The sequence below is a fragment of the Spermophilus citellus genome (assembly GCF_964194105.1).
Source record: "Spermophilus citellus genome assembly, chromosome: 3".
Taxonomy (NCBI): Eukaryota; Metazoa; Chordata; class Mammalia; order Rodentia; family Sciuridae; genus Spermophilus; species Spermophilus citellus.
This window is the reverse complement of record NC_138184.1, coordinates 229214640-229229541: the sequence shown is the minus strand read 5'-3', so window position 1 is coordinate 229229541 and position 14902 is coordinate 229214640. Positions and strand designations below refer to the sequence as shown.

The 14902-nt window shown below is 42.5% G+C and overlaps 1 protein-coding gene across 2 annotated transcripts in view; it reads left to right on the top strand.

Moving 5' to 3' along the window:
• The window catches only part of PAXIP1 (PAX interacting protein 1), a 47275-nt gene that overhangs the window by 6850 nt on the left and 25523 nt on the right, over positions 1–14902 (top strand). For both annotated transcript variants that reach the window (XM_081284190.1, XM_081284191.1), the window contains exons 3-5: positions 1339–1382; positions 3524–3587; positions 11331–11444. In XM_081284190.1, coding sequence (XP_081140316.1) covers positions 1339–1382; positions 3524–3587; positions 11331–11444 — 222 coding nt within the window. The remainder of the gene's footprint in view (positions 1–1338; positions 1383–3523; positions 3588–11330; positions 11445–14902) is intronic.

The window sequence follows — 14902 nt, the reverse complement described above, 5'->3', positions numbered from 1 at the left end:
AAGTTGTAGGCCAACTTGGGCAACTTAGAGCGACCCCAGACTCAAAATAGAAAGTAAAAAGGCCTAGGGATGAAGTTCAGTGGTAGAGCATCCCTGGCTCAATCACCAGTATCAAGAAGAAAATAGTTCCAGGATCATTAGCTTGAAATACAGGTGGTATGAATGGGGCAGAGACTGCATTTCTCTTGTTCATCGTTGTCCCCTTAGTGCCTTGCACCATCTCAGCACAAAATAGATCTGAAATAAATATTTGATGACTACACTGATGGATGAGTAATGAGTCTATAAGTGTTCCACTCAGCTGAAGTTTCTGGAAGTCATATGCCTAAATGGGGGCATTAGTATATTTTTAGTTTGTAATTGTTTAAAATAGAGCTATGAGGATAATGATTAGTATAATTTTAAAAATTAAATATAGAGATATGAGATGAAATAATTTTCTAAAGGGGCTGGGGATGTGGCTCAAGCGGTAGCACACTCGCCTGGCATGCGTGCAGCCCGGGGTTCGATCCTCAGCACCACATACAAACAAAGATGTTGTGTCCGCCGAAAACTAAAAAAAAAATAAATATTAAAATTCTTTCTCTCCTCCCTCCTCCCTCCCTCCCTCTCTCTCTCTCTCTCTCTCTCTCTCTCTCTCTCTCTTTTTAAAAAAAAGAATTTTCTAAGAATATAAAATACCTAAAAAGGTAATAATTCATGTATTTTATGTTTAGTGTCTGTTTTGAAATTCATAAGATTACCATGCAGCTAGAAATAATTTTTATGGCTTATAAACATTATATCTTGGCTTTATTTAAAAAATAAAAATGTCGCTGGGGTTGTGGCTCAGTGGTGAGTGCTTATCTAACATGTGTGAGGCACTGGGTTCAATCCCTGGCACCATATAAAAAAATAAATAAATAAAGGTATTGTGTCCATCCACAACTAAGAAAATATTTTTTAAAAATTTGAATTTGGACTTGATTGAGCCCAGATTCAAAAAGGGATGTATGAGGCCCTGACAGTACCTCGAATGAGGCTGAGGCGAGGGATGGGTAGGTAGCAATCCCATCCCTTTGGTTCTTAAGTCTGTTTTCACAAGTTTGTGGACCTAAAATTTAAATGTCTCTGCATGGTACTTTTAAAAAGTATGATGGTGCTTCATCTGGATTTGAGGTTCGGGTTTGGGTATAATCCTTGTGAGGTTGCTCAGTCCCTTGAGTGCCTATAGTTATTTCTCAGTGTTATTTCTGGATGTTTTATAATCAGTCACAATGTTCTTTTAATTTCTGGTGAAATGATGTCATTTTGATCACATATTGAAGACAGTTTTTGACTTAATCTTTTCTTTTTCAGCCTTCGTGGGTGACTTTGTCCGTACAGTGTGGAGCTCTTCTGCCGTATCCTTTTTTGAGGGGCGGGAAAGGGTTGCTCTGGTTTTAAGATTGAAACGACAATTACTGAGTGAAATGTGGACTCGTTGCTGGGGACCAACTGTTCGTTTGTACCCTATCCCTGCTGTTTTCCATCCTGAATCAAATGTTATGGACTTGATCCTTGTCATTATCCATGTCAAAAGGGGACCAGCTGTGGCTAGGACTGGGAAGCAGGAGTTGTAGTTCTTTTCAACTTTTGTGAAGCCTAGGCCGAGTATTTCTAGAATCCAAAGTCTACGTAAACCAAGTTGTGAGTGGTTCAGAGTGCTTGGGGACAGCAGGAGAGGCAGGTTCTGTTTTAAAGCATGCATTGTTGGTCTTTCTAGTCACCAGAAGGGTTGTTCATTCCGTGCACCATTTCAGCACCTGCTGCGTGTTGGCTGCTGAGAGTGGAGTGGGGTGATCCCTCGCTGCACCCTTGCATGCATGTGCTCCCTCGCAGCCGTTCTTGCATGCAACTGCCCCAGGCACTGTCAGGTGCCAAGAATGGGGCATCTGCTTATCCGCTCTTTACTCCCATGCATGGTGGCTTCTGTTTCTCTCTGAAAGCAGGAAGCCTCCCTGGAGATTGGCTATAAGCAGAGCCTGATTGTGGAAGTCACTTCTTTGAAGAAGTCCTGATCTCAGAGCGTTAGTGTTGAGATTGGGCTTGGACAGGAGTTTGTCATGCACCCTGTTTGACTTTGCAGCTGTACCAGGGACTTCCTTTGAGTGCACTTGTTACCTAGGAAATCAATGCACTTAGAAGATATCATACAATGAGGATTTAGAGAGGGCCTAAAAGAAATGGAAAATATCCCTTTAAAAGCAGTTCTTCCAAGATTTTTCACCCAGTCTAGAGTTGAAGGAAATAAGTTCTTGTTTTTTTTGTTTCCTTTTTTCTCGTGTGTGTGTGTGTGTGTGTGTGTGTGTGTGTGTGTGTGTGTATGTGTGTTATTTTGTTTTGGTTTTTGTTTTTAAAGCACAGGTTAAAAAAAAAAGGGACTGCGGGCCTGGCGGGAGTCTTTGAAGGTCAGCCAGTTTCCCTGAGGGGACTGTTTCCTCTGCACACCTGACTCCCTGGAGTTTGTGGATGCCCTCCACGCCTTTCTGAGCTCTTGCCTGTCCTTAAGAAGCCTGAAGGACTGGAGAAGGGACCTGGCTCCTGGTTGACAGTGTGCTCTGAGGTTCCTGTGGTCCCTGTCTTGGAGCTGGGGCGTGCGGTTGACGTGACGTGGGGTGGGGTGGGGCTGAAGCCCTCCGCGCACTGCAGGTCCTCGACGGCCAGGGAGACTCAGCACTGTGAGATGGGCCCGTGGAGGAGACGTCAGGAACAGCGCGGTTTTGCGGTTTTGAGTCCTTGCTCTTCTGCACCGCTCTCAGAGGGGAGCTTCGCTCCTCTGGGAAGAAGTACTCCGTTAGCCCGTTTTGAATTCTGGATGCGCCCACATTCAGAGACCGTCCTTCTGGTGGGTCAGGTATCTGTAAAGTGCAGGTTCCTAGAGTCCCATGTGCCTCACGTGTAGCCTGATCTCAGGGTTGGTGAATAGTGACGTTCGGTAGCTGAGTTGAAGGAAGTTTAAGATCAGCTGTAGAACTAGGAAGGGTCTGGGGATTTCAGATTTCCTGAGAAAGGGGACTTGGCTGTCTTGCCAGAGTGCACGAGATGGTGGTGATAAAGCGCAGGCTGTCCTAGGAAGGAGATTTCTACCATGGAGTGGGAGCGTTCACATCAGGGTTTCTTACTCTGCTTTTGAAACGATTGCGGTGCTGTGTGTGTGTGTGTGTGTGTGTGTGTGTGTGTGTGTTTTCACTTGTGGATGTGTAGATAATTGGCTATTGGAGGTGAAAGTGTTTTCCCCATGAATGTGTTGTGCCCATTTTATTTATGATGTAAGTGGAAAGATTGGAGTTTAAAATGAACTGCACTGAAAATGGGTCACTTCCTTGTGTTTTACCTACTTCTACTTACTCCAGATTGCTCTGCACTCTCTTGTGGTCAGCTCAGGCCTGTGTCTTCTGAGTGGTGTCAATGGAGGGGGGAGCGGATGAATGAGGGATGCGTGCTAGGGAGGCCCGGCCTGCACTCTTCCTACTGTGTTTTAATCTTAATAACTATACAACAGAGTCAATGGATTTTCTCCAGAGTCATGTCAGATTTTTTTTGGAATCACTGCCTGCCTTTCTCAGGTAAGCTTGGTTACAGTTAGTCTTGTGTTATTTGCATATGATAGTTCTGAATGTTTACATGATTAGATTTACGACTTGTTAACCTGCTTTAGAGAATCCTTGTACTAAATTAACTGTATGTCAGTATAAACTTCTGACACACTTAAATTATTTAAATATCTTGCCTGTTAAGATTCAAAGTTTTTTAAATTGAGTAAAACTTTTCTAATTTAAAGAAATACAAAGATTTAAAACTTGAATGTGAAAAATATTTAAAATGAAATTAAAAAATGACAAGGGAAATTCAGTCAGGACTATAGTTGAAGAATTTAAATAATCTGTATTTTCATATCTAATAAAAAATAATAATAGCCTATCAGGAAGGAGATTATTACAAAATAAACAGCAACATCATCAGGTGCTTCATGCCATGAAAACAAAGCAAAACAAAACAAAAATAACAAAGATTTAGCAGATGAGTCAGAGAAGTGATATACAACCTTATAGACAGGAATCACAAGTAATAACCAAGTACTTGATACAGTTTCTGATTAAAGACGTGAACATTTTCATAGCAGTGAGATAAGAATTTTTGTTTATCGAGGTTGTAACAATGTGCTTAGTGCTGGTGGGGACGCTGAGGACAGATTCTGTGGCTCCCTGCTGGCAGGGTGTAGGTCCCAGGGACACTGTCTGGAGAAGCCAGGTGGTGTCCGGAGCCTTGAGGCATTCTCCTTGCTCTTCTTTCCTTTAGCAGTCTGAGGTCTGGACAGATCGTGCATAAAGATGTTCATTGCTTATTTATAAGAGGGCAAAATTGGAAACACTCAGATCACCATTTGGAGATGATTAAGAAACCTACTGTATAGTACTTACACAGTAGTTTAGATATTTAGCAATTTTTAAATAAGATCTTATGAAAACATTAGAAGATACAGAAAATGTTTTAAATGGGAAAAAGCAGCAGATATCACAGGTATGTACAGTTTTAAACAACCAAGTAACATTGAGAAGAAATACCTGAAGGAGGGATGAAAATGTTCTTGGTGGTTATTCTGGAGAGCAAGAGAATTGGATAGTTATGCTTCTTTGTTGGAGTTTGTCCTAGTTCCCAGCTGTGAAAATCCCTTAAGCTATAATAAAAGCTATTGTTAAAAATTCAAGTTGGTATTACTTAAACTCACTTTCAAATGACATGGAACAGTGTATTTAGACTTAATGGTCATCATCCTGGTGAAGATGAAGTGGAAGTCCTTCCATGTCACTTCTCTGGCAGCCCCTGCTGGCCGCTGGCTGCTCTCGGGTGATGTTCTAAGGGGCGTCTGTTGCTTCCTTTCCTGGCCACTCTAGGAAGGGCAAATCAGGGGTGCTGAGGGAGGAAGGGAGTCTGACTGCAGTCTCTCTGCGTGCCTTGGTGGTGGGGGTACTCATGTTGGGTTGTTGGCCAGCTCCCCACACAGGAGGGATGTTACCAGTTGGAATTTTTCCCCTCCTTTGCCCAAGCAATGGGTAAGTAAATTTAATATGTTCTTATTACTGTCTCTTATAAATTCTAGAGTTCTTTAAAATCGCAAAATTCTCATTTTTTGCTGCGTTGATTTGATGCAGATCCTTAAAAAAGCAAAATTGCTTTTTTTCTATCTGAACAGGAATTTTTATTTTTCATATCTAGTGTAAATACACATATTTACATGGTAATTATCTTTAAAGTTGACTAAAACGAAACCTTTTAATGCTGGGTGCTATGGCTATATGTTTTTTTTTATTGTTTTCCTTATACTTTCTCTGTATGTTCTAAATTTATAATCAGCATATTAGAAAAATTAAGAACAAAAACATTTCCTTTTAGAGAGAGAGGGAGAATTTATTTTTAAATTTTTTTTTAGTTTTCGGTGGACACAACATCTTTATTTTTATGTGGTGCTGAGGATCGAAACCCAGGCCCTGCACATGCCAGACAGCTACAGCTTGAGCCACATTCCCGGCCCAAGAACAAAAACATTTTATTACTACTTACACATAAACACATAAACGTGGTATATTTTGGCTACGGTGTATACTTTTCATTTGCTTATACCGATATCGATTGAATTCTGGGTTCAGAGCCTCAGAGGCTCAGAGCCTCCTCTCCAGAAAGTGTCTGACTCAGTGGAAAAGGGACCAGGAAGTGGACCATGCTGGCTTGGGGTGGGGCAGGGAGCCCTGGGCGCCTTTTTCAGAGATGTAAGTCAGTGATGTGGGTTCAGCAGAGTAGACGTGGGGAAATAAAACCAGATCATGTGCTTATAAGACGATTGCAGTGTTTTACATTCGGTATGAGGTATTATTAAATATTAACTGAGTCTAGCACTACAGAACATTTTTAGTCTGGTAACCCTTAATGTAATATGACACATACAAGTGGGGATACAATGTATATGACACACTCCTATGGTGTGCTAGATGAGGTGGCCTGGTGTGCGTGCATGTGTTTAGAAAGGAGCGTGTCAGCAGGCCTTGATAAGAAGTGTGATCTGGGCAGAACTGGAGTAAAGAGGTGAGAAGGATTTCCAAATAGAGCAAGATCAAAGGAGGAAGTGGCCTAAGCGGGAGGCTAGGGAGGAGGATGAGGTGGTTAGAGCAGTGGTTCTGTGTTTGGTTGTAGAGGGAGGATGTGGTTGGGCAGGCAGGTGGGTAGAGACTATGGAGAACCTCAAACCTCAGGTGTGTGAATTTGGAACTGGTAAAGAAACCAGTAGGATGCGTCTTTATTTTTTTCTTTGTATTCTTAATTTTGAATTATAAATGTTTACATTACAGATTTGGGAAACAAACAAAAACAACCCCCCCCCCCCCAAATAATTTATTATCATTGAAGGTGAACCTGGTCTGAGAGCTGTCGTAGAGGTCCGGGTAAAGATTAGATATGACTGGGTAGAAAGTCTTACAGATGTAAGACAAAGATTTGGATCTTGATTAGCACATACAACATGGAACCTAGCAACAGAGGGGCCTTGGCAGGTCCCACTGAGTTGGGAATCCTGTGGGGCAAAGACAGAAGCCGTGACTTTAGATCGGATCTGTGCCAGGTCTCTGGTGGATTCCTTCCCATGGAAATTAGGAGCTGGAGCTCTGCTGTGCATTGCTGATGGAAGAGAGAGGAGCCTGGTTTGTGAGAGAAGACGGTGATGTGGGTTTGAAAGGTGGAGCTGGGGGTAGGTGGGCTATCCAAACCTAGGACTTGGAGATGGTGTGGCATGAAGGGAATTCCCACAGCGTCGTGCTGCGTGGAGCAGATGCCCAGGGTGGAACCACTGGTGACATGCACAGGAAGGAGGCCTTCTCACAGAAAGAATTGGGAAAATGAATGAAGAAGACCTTGGAGGAATAAGATATTGTTTTTAGAAGTCAAAAATGAAGTCAGACTTAATCATTTTGATTGCTAAGAAATAGCAGTGTGCCAGATGAGGATGTAGAGCATGGATTTGTGGCAGACAGTTGCACAGGGCCTTGTGTGTTCCCTCAGTCCTGTTTGTGGCCCAGGAGCAGAAAGGGTGTAGGCTAGTGAAGCATGCGTCTTGGTTGGCTCCGTCAGCGCCACTCAGCTCGGGCTGGTGGATCTTGGTTTCTAGGCTGTGGGACACCAGCGTAGTCCGAGCAGCCTCAGAGCTGGATTCCCAGCTGTGGCCAGACGGCCGAATGTCTGATCCTAAGATGTGGGGCAGGAGAGGGCCCTCCTATGGCCAGCTGAGCAGAGCTCTGCTCACAGCTTTTGGATGAAAGGTAGAGAGGGGAACTTAGCAAGGTCTTTGATATTCTGTACCCTCTCAGCAAATTCATTAGGTGAGAAGTCAGAATTCAGAATCAGTAGATCTTCATGGGTCCCTCCCTGTACTTATTATAATTTGTAACTTACTGTGCTGAACTGAAATTCCTAGTATGTCATGAGGTAGAATAAAAAGCACTTGAGTTAGAAAGTGGTTTAAGTATGCATGGGGAAGACTTTGATCATATTTATGTGAAGAAGCCCTGGAGATTTTAGTTTAAGAAAAGTACACTGGGAGCACTAATATAATGTGGTTGCTAGAAAATGTTAATTTGGTCCTAAGATACATGAGCAGGCATGTGCAGTGTGCAGTGAGGGCTCGGGCCCAACATGTCCTTGAAGAGTGCCTCCTTCGCAGCCTGTAGAGAGCAAAGAGGCACGTGTTAACCACCGTCTAGACGGGCCAGACATGAACAAGTACACAGAAACGCTGGTGGACACGCCAGCTACCGAAGTAGCAGGAGGGGGTGATTGAGGCGGTCAGTCTCTGCTCTGGTTGGAAACCACCAAGGAATCTGCCTTTCCTTGGTGCCCCAGCACACCATGCACACATGCACACCCCAGGCAAGACCCACCTCACCAAAAGACTGTTTGCTTTGGTGGTTCTCAGTGACCTTCTGTCTTTTCCCGTCAGGGTGTTGATACAAGCTGGAGCTCTTTGTTGGAGTCTTCCAGAACTCTCCCAGAGAGAGGTAGGGAAGGGAGCTTGTGCCACCAGGAGTTGGGAAGCACAGAGATCATCTGCCTTCTTCTGAGTCGGTGTTGATGCAGGCTGAGGCCTCTTGTAATTGTGGGGTAGGTGTCGGGGAGTAGGTTCAGAGTCTAATGGAGAGCCTGCCCAGGTCATAACTTGAATCTGGAAGTCTTAAGATGAATGTCCTTTGCATTCTGTATTTCAATATTTCTTGACTGCCTACCCATGTGCCTTGCACTGTACCAAGTTCAAATATGTGTAGGACAGAATCTTAGGTAATCCCTCATCTTTAGTAAGATCCTAGTCTTTAGTCTTTAGCTCATCACTCAGACTGGACGGTCTTTTGGCGGGTGGTGAGACCTAAAGTAGAAGAGAGGGTACTTTTGATTGGTTGTAGGGAAGCATTTATTCCTGGGGAAGAGGTGAGGTTCTAATCCTCTGCCCCTTGAAGCTTGGAGCAGTGTCGGGTGGGGGACAAAACCGCAGACCCGTGGAGAGTGTGAGGAGTGTTCAGATTTCTGCAGCCTGCTGGGGTACAGTGGAGTGATATCTGAGCTGGATCTTAGAGGAGAAGGAGCCAGGGGGTGGGGAGGGCCTGGGCACAGGGAAGGCTTCCATGTTTGAGGATGTTATTTAAATGCAGTTGGTGTTTAAGGTCCATGTGGGAGTGGCACTGCCTGGCAGAAGCCACGCAGGCCAGGAGGGCCTTGAGGCCATGTTGGAGTTCTCGGATGTTAGCTAAACACGTCGAAGAGACAGCAGGACCTTGGAGCCGGCACGTCAAGATAGCCGTTCGTAGAAAATGGCTTTTAAAAAAGAAAACCACTTTTCCCTAGTTATAAAATTCAATTAATGCTTTTGAAAATTTGGAAAATACAGAAAACTATAAAGATGAAAATAAAACTGTCCCCACGATGGAACTGTTCTTGATGTTTTGGTGTGGGAAAAGCATTCCTAATTATGCTGTGCAGAGGCATGAAATGAGTTGGTGTGGTATTGCAGGTTATTTAATGCACTGGTGGAGAGCCTGAGTCATGGGCATTTCTAGGCTGACAGGAGCTGGTTATTGGAGTCACTTTGGGCACTCCAGCTCACCTCTGTCACTCTGGTGTTCTTTCCACAAGAGTATAGGGCACCCTGGCAAGGGTCGCATCTGGGGTGCAAGCCACATGCCATTCACACCTGGCTGGAGCTGCAGCAGTAGTGAATACAGCTAATGCCCCACCAGCATGGCCAAGCCTTGGTGATGAAGGCATACCTAGGTTACGTTTTCAGTTTCATTTTAGTAGAGGTGGTTCATTAGATTAGTCTGTCCTATCCTATAATTAAATCTTAACCCTAAATGCTGTAGGAAATAAATGTTTCTATGAAAGCCTCTCCTGAAAGTAATCTGGTCTCCTCTTCTGAAATGTGACATTGGATAATTATGCAATTAAAGAAATAGAAAGGAATGACTTTAAAGGTGACTTTAGAAAGTTAGTGTGTTTTTTGCTGGGTGTGGTGGTGCACGCCTGTAATTTCAGTGGCTCGGGAGGCTGAGACAGGAGGATCATGAGTTCAGAGCCAGTTTCAGCAAAAGCAAGGCACTAAGCAATTCAGTGAGACCCTGTCTCTAAAGTAAAATGCAAAATAGGGCTGAGGATGTGGCTCAGTGGTTGAGTGTCCCTGAGTTCAATCCCAATATCAAGAAAGAAAAGGAAAGTAAGTTAGTGTGTTTTTGTCATGCACAGAGTAGTGTGGAATACACAATAGCTTCTAAAAATACTTATAAATGGATGAGGTGGATGTGGATGTTGAGTACTAGGTTAGTGGCAAGTTACGTACCGACAATTAAACATGAATTAATGTGCTGTTGATCAGTATAAAAAAATCAACTTGAGACAAGTTCAGGAATCTGCAGTACCCACAATCCTCAATTGAAAATAAATTCATCCCCCAATCATATAAGCCAATACCTGTTTATGTGATTATCTCAGAATTAATGGCCATACTGTTTCTTAACGTTCCTTTCACTTTTTTTTTTTTTAATTTTAATTTTATTGTTGGTTGTTCAAAACATTACATAGTTCTTAATATACCATATTTCACAGATTGATTCAAGTGGGTTATGAACTCCCATTTTTACCCCGTATACAGATTGCTGTGTCACATCAGTTACATTTCCATTGATTTACAAATTGCCTTTCTAGTGACTGATGTATTCTGCTGTCTATCCCATTCTCCACTGTCCCCTCACCCCTCCCCTCCCCTCCCCTCCCCTTCTCTCTCTCCATCCCCTCTACTATAAATCGTTTCTTCCACTTATATAATTTTTCTCCTACTCCTCCTTTCCTCTTATATGTAATTGTGTATAACCCTGAGGCTCACCTTCCAATTCCATGCAGTTTCCCTTAACTTTCACTTCACTTTTCAGAAAAAAAACAGTTTGTACTGTTAGGGGGGGGAAAAAGTCTGTACTGCTTTTGGCTTTCCCACGGGTCACTGCTTTGCGAAGCACTCCAGGACAGTGGGCGTTAGGGGTCGGACCTGTGCGCCCAGGCCTCGGCTTTCACAGCCAGGCCTTTCCAGTTGCCTGGGGCAGTGTGGCTGCTTTCCCCTCCTTCACAGGGTGGCAGTGCTCAGGGTCAGGGTGTGGAGAGCACTTGGCACAGTTCCTGGCACACAGTAGGCAGGCAGTGAAGGTGACCGACCACTAAGGCCTGGTCACAACACAGCCGTTGTGTCTGTTTTCCTGTGACTCCTCTAATACTTGCTATATTTGTTTTTTGTGTTAAATGACATTTATGTTTTCCCTGAGCTTACGAACTACTGTACTTTTACCTTTTTATTTTTTCCACTCATAATTAGTATTTGTTATTCATTAGATTTAAGGAGTTCTTGTAAATGTGGTTTTGATGTTGAAATTGCATTTAAACATTTTCAAAAATGACCCAAGTTGAAGTTGGAATGTGGACTAGATCTTGCCCCATCATTCCTGTTGTAGACTGAGATGATCTTCCATTCCAGCTTTGGAATGTGGATATAAATATATTTTGTTGATTTGGTGACAAGGCAAAAAATGATTTAGATCCATAAAACTATTATGATAGGACTAAAATTAAGGGCTTCTCTGACTTTTTCCATTGATATCCTTACGTTACGTTTCATTTACTAAAGAGAAAAGTAGACACCATTGTTATGGCAGTACACGTTCTAATAATCAAGTGAAAACAGGAGCATCATTGGGTTGCATGTCTGGTAAAAGCCTCCTTTCTAATTGTGCCAGGTATCATCTGAAGACAGAAGCACCCTGTGGGCTTTGCTCACGTTCCATGGCGGGAGCTGCCAGCTGAACCTCAACAGGAAATGCACACACTTGGTCGTGCCAGAGCCAAAGGGGGTAAGTGTGTCCTAGGCGTTGTCCTTCTGTGTGTCATTTAAGTACTTGCAGTAACCACGTCTTTTTTGAGCTTCTTTAACATTACTGCATACCATTTATAAGAGCTGGTTTTATTGGCTTATATTATTTACATCCAGATTCATTTCATAGAAGATCTGAGCCAAATATGACTTTCAGTTACAAAGAAATTTGGGTTTATTTTATAAGGGATGTAGTTTTTTTAATCTTAAGAAATTCCCTTCCAATTTCATAAGATTTCAGGTTTTTTTTTTTTTTTTTTTTTTTTTTTGGGTACCAGGGATTGAACTCAGGGCTCTCAACCGCTGAGCCACATCCCTAGCCCTATTGTATTTTATTTAGAGACAGGGTCTCACTGAGTTGCTTAGCGCCTTGCTTTTGCTAAGGCTGGCTTTGAACTCGAAATCCTCCTGTCTCAGCCTCCCTAGCCACTGGGATTACAGGTGTGAGCCACTGTACCCAGTTCAGTTTATTTTTTTGAAAAAAATTTTAGACCACCCCTCAACAATGTTATTTTTTTTTTAATTTTTAAGTTTTTTTTTTTGGTGCTGGGGATTTTTTTTTAAATTTATTATTTTAGTTGTAGATGGACACACAATACCTTTATTGTATTTATTTAAGTTTATGTGGTGCTGAGGTTGGAACCCAGGGCCTCACATGCTAGGCAAGTGCTCCACCACTGAGCTATAACCGTAGGCCCTGGGGATTTATTTATTCATTTATTTGGTTTTTTGATACCAGGGAGTGAATTCAGGGGCACTCAGTTGTGGAGCAAGATCTCCATCTTTTTTGTGCGTTTTATTTAGAGACAGGGTCTCACTGAGTTGCTTAGTGCCTTACTTTTGTTGAGGCTGGTTTTGAACTCGTGATCCACCTGTCTCAGCCTCTTGAGCCACTGGGAACACAGGTGTGCCCACGTGCCACCACGCCCGGAAGTGCTGGGTCCCAGGCATGCTAGTCATGCACTGAAGCACTGGCGGGCAGGGAGGTATGGGTTCCTCAGGTGGGATCCTTGGGCCTCCTCAGAAATGCAGGCTACCCCGCCCCTTCCCAGACTAGCTCAGTCCCAGGGTTGATGCTTGAAGAAGCACTGGGGTTGCTGAGGCAAGAAAGGGAAAAGCAGCTCTCTCCCGAGTTCTTTGCAGTGTTGAGAGTAGAGGTTAGTGAGTTTGTGTAGTTTCCTGTCTCCATACATCAGTCACTGGCTCCACATTCTTAAATTGCTTTCATTCTGAATTGACACTGTCGTCATTATTATTTTATCTGTGTGCGCAGAGTCCTCAGTGTAGAAAGGAATCGTGTGGCAGAGGGCTGAGGTGAGGCCCGTGTCCTGCCAAGCACTCCGGCCACAGAATCTGAAAGCGAGCCCAGGAGTCGTAGGTGTGTGCTGTGCATCATGCCAGCTTCCTGACGCAGGTGGCCTTGAGCTGGCGAGGCTAGTTGGAGCTCAGCGTTATTAGTAAGCCTCTAACCAAGAAGAAACCCTTTCTGAAATCTGGGGTGGGATTCTTAAGGATTATTTAAGTCAAAATTCACATTTTGTGTAATAATCTGATAATGTGCTTTGTTTAAGTAATTATTGTAGATGTTCTTCTTACATCAATATTGGTGTACAGCTACAAAAAATCACTTGAATTTAAATAGTTTGAAGGAGAAATGAGCTCTTTATAACTTTTGTAACTGAATGAATACTTCTGAGGCGTCAGTTATAATGTAAGAGGAAATGTATGAAGAGTAGGTTTGTCAAAGATGTTCATAGTTTGACTTTTAATTTCAGAGCCTTAAATCACTTAATTGTTTTTCCTTCCAACATGTTTTGAAAATGTATTGTTGTAAATCCTTATAAACTTCCTAAGTTTCCAGATGTAATGTATATTTTTAATTAATAATTCTTATGTATTTTTTGCAGTGCTGGGGATTGAACCCAAGGCCTAGAGTATGCTAGGCAAACAGTACCACTGAGCTACACCCCAGCCCTGGATGTAATATATATTTTAAAGTACTTATTGACTTTAATTTTTTAAAGTATAACTAAAAGTGAAATTTTTAAAAAATTTTATTTGGAGGAAAGCCATATCTAAGATCTTGTGTGTGTGTAGTGTGGGGTTTTATTCATCTCAGCAAAGAGGCACTTTAAACAGATCTTTTTTTATTTGACTTAACGTGTGCTTGTGAATGAAACAACAAATGTGCTACCGTAATTATTTTTAGAGAAAGCAAATACTCTGTATTTTAAAGGATTGATTAATACCTAAGATATTATATGTACACATGCACTCTGCATATATTTAGGGATTATCTTATTAAAGTCTGTAATGGAATTATAATATTGTTTCATGCAATTTATTTACTCTTCATCCTTGATTTTTATCTACAAATGGGAAAAGAAAGAAAAATCATTTTTACCTTTCCGATTTTAATTTCCCAGTTTTAAAAGAACTAATTTAATATGAGAAAAAAGAGCTTTTATTTTAGTGCTTACTGCATTTCCTCTGCAATGGCAAAGGTGTTAAAAGCAGGTTTTTTGTTTGTCAATAGTAAAAATAACAACAATGGGCAGTAGTGCTCACAGCATACCCGGCAGATGTCCATTAGTCACCATGAGAAAAACTAGACTCAGGCACCTGCTGTTCCTGTCTGTAACAAATAGTCCTCCTGTACCAAAATAGTTTTAAGAAACCATAATGCCCACATGTACACCAGAGACACTAAGAGAAAGCAGTCATCTGTTTCACTGCTCTGACCCAAACACCTGACAAGAACAGATTTAGAGGAGAAAAAGTTTATCTGGTGCTCACAGTTTCGGAGGTGTCAATCCATAGACAGCCAGCTCCACCCCTCTGGACCGAATGTGAGGCAGGACATCATGGCAGGGGAGTGTGGTGGAGGAAAGTAGGTCAGGACATTGTCACCTAGAAGCAGAGAGAGAAAGAGAACTCTCATCAGGGACAAAATATAAATCTCCAAGGCATGCCCCCAGTGACCCACCTCCTGCAGTCATACTCTACAATTACCACCCAGAGGGTTACCTGTCAGAGGATTAATGTGCTGATTAGGTTAGGCTCATACTGATCATTTCACCTCTAAACTTTGTTGCATTGTTATACCCATGAGCTTTTGGAGGAATACCTCATGTCTAAACCATAGTATTCTACCCCTGACCCCTAAAGCCTCATACCCATCTCACAACACAAAATACATTTAGTCCGTTTTCAAGAGTACCCATGGTTTCAACAGTTCCAGGGTTATCCAAAAATCCAAGTTCAAAGTCTCCTCTGAGACTCGAGGCAAACTTTCATCATGAGCCCTATACAAATCAAAAGTCAGTCACATATATCCATTCCTTAAAGGCACAGAAAAACATTTCCATTCCACAGGGGAGAAATAGGAGCATAGAAAGAAGGGATGGGACCAAAGGAAGAGACCGAAATCCAGCCAGG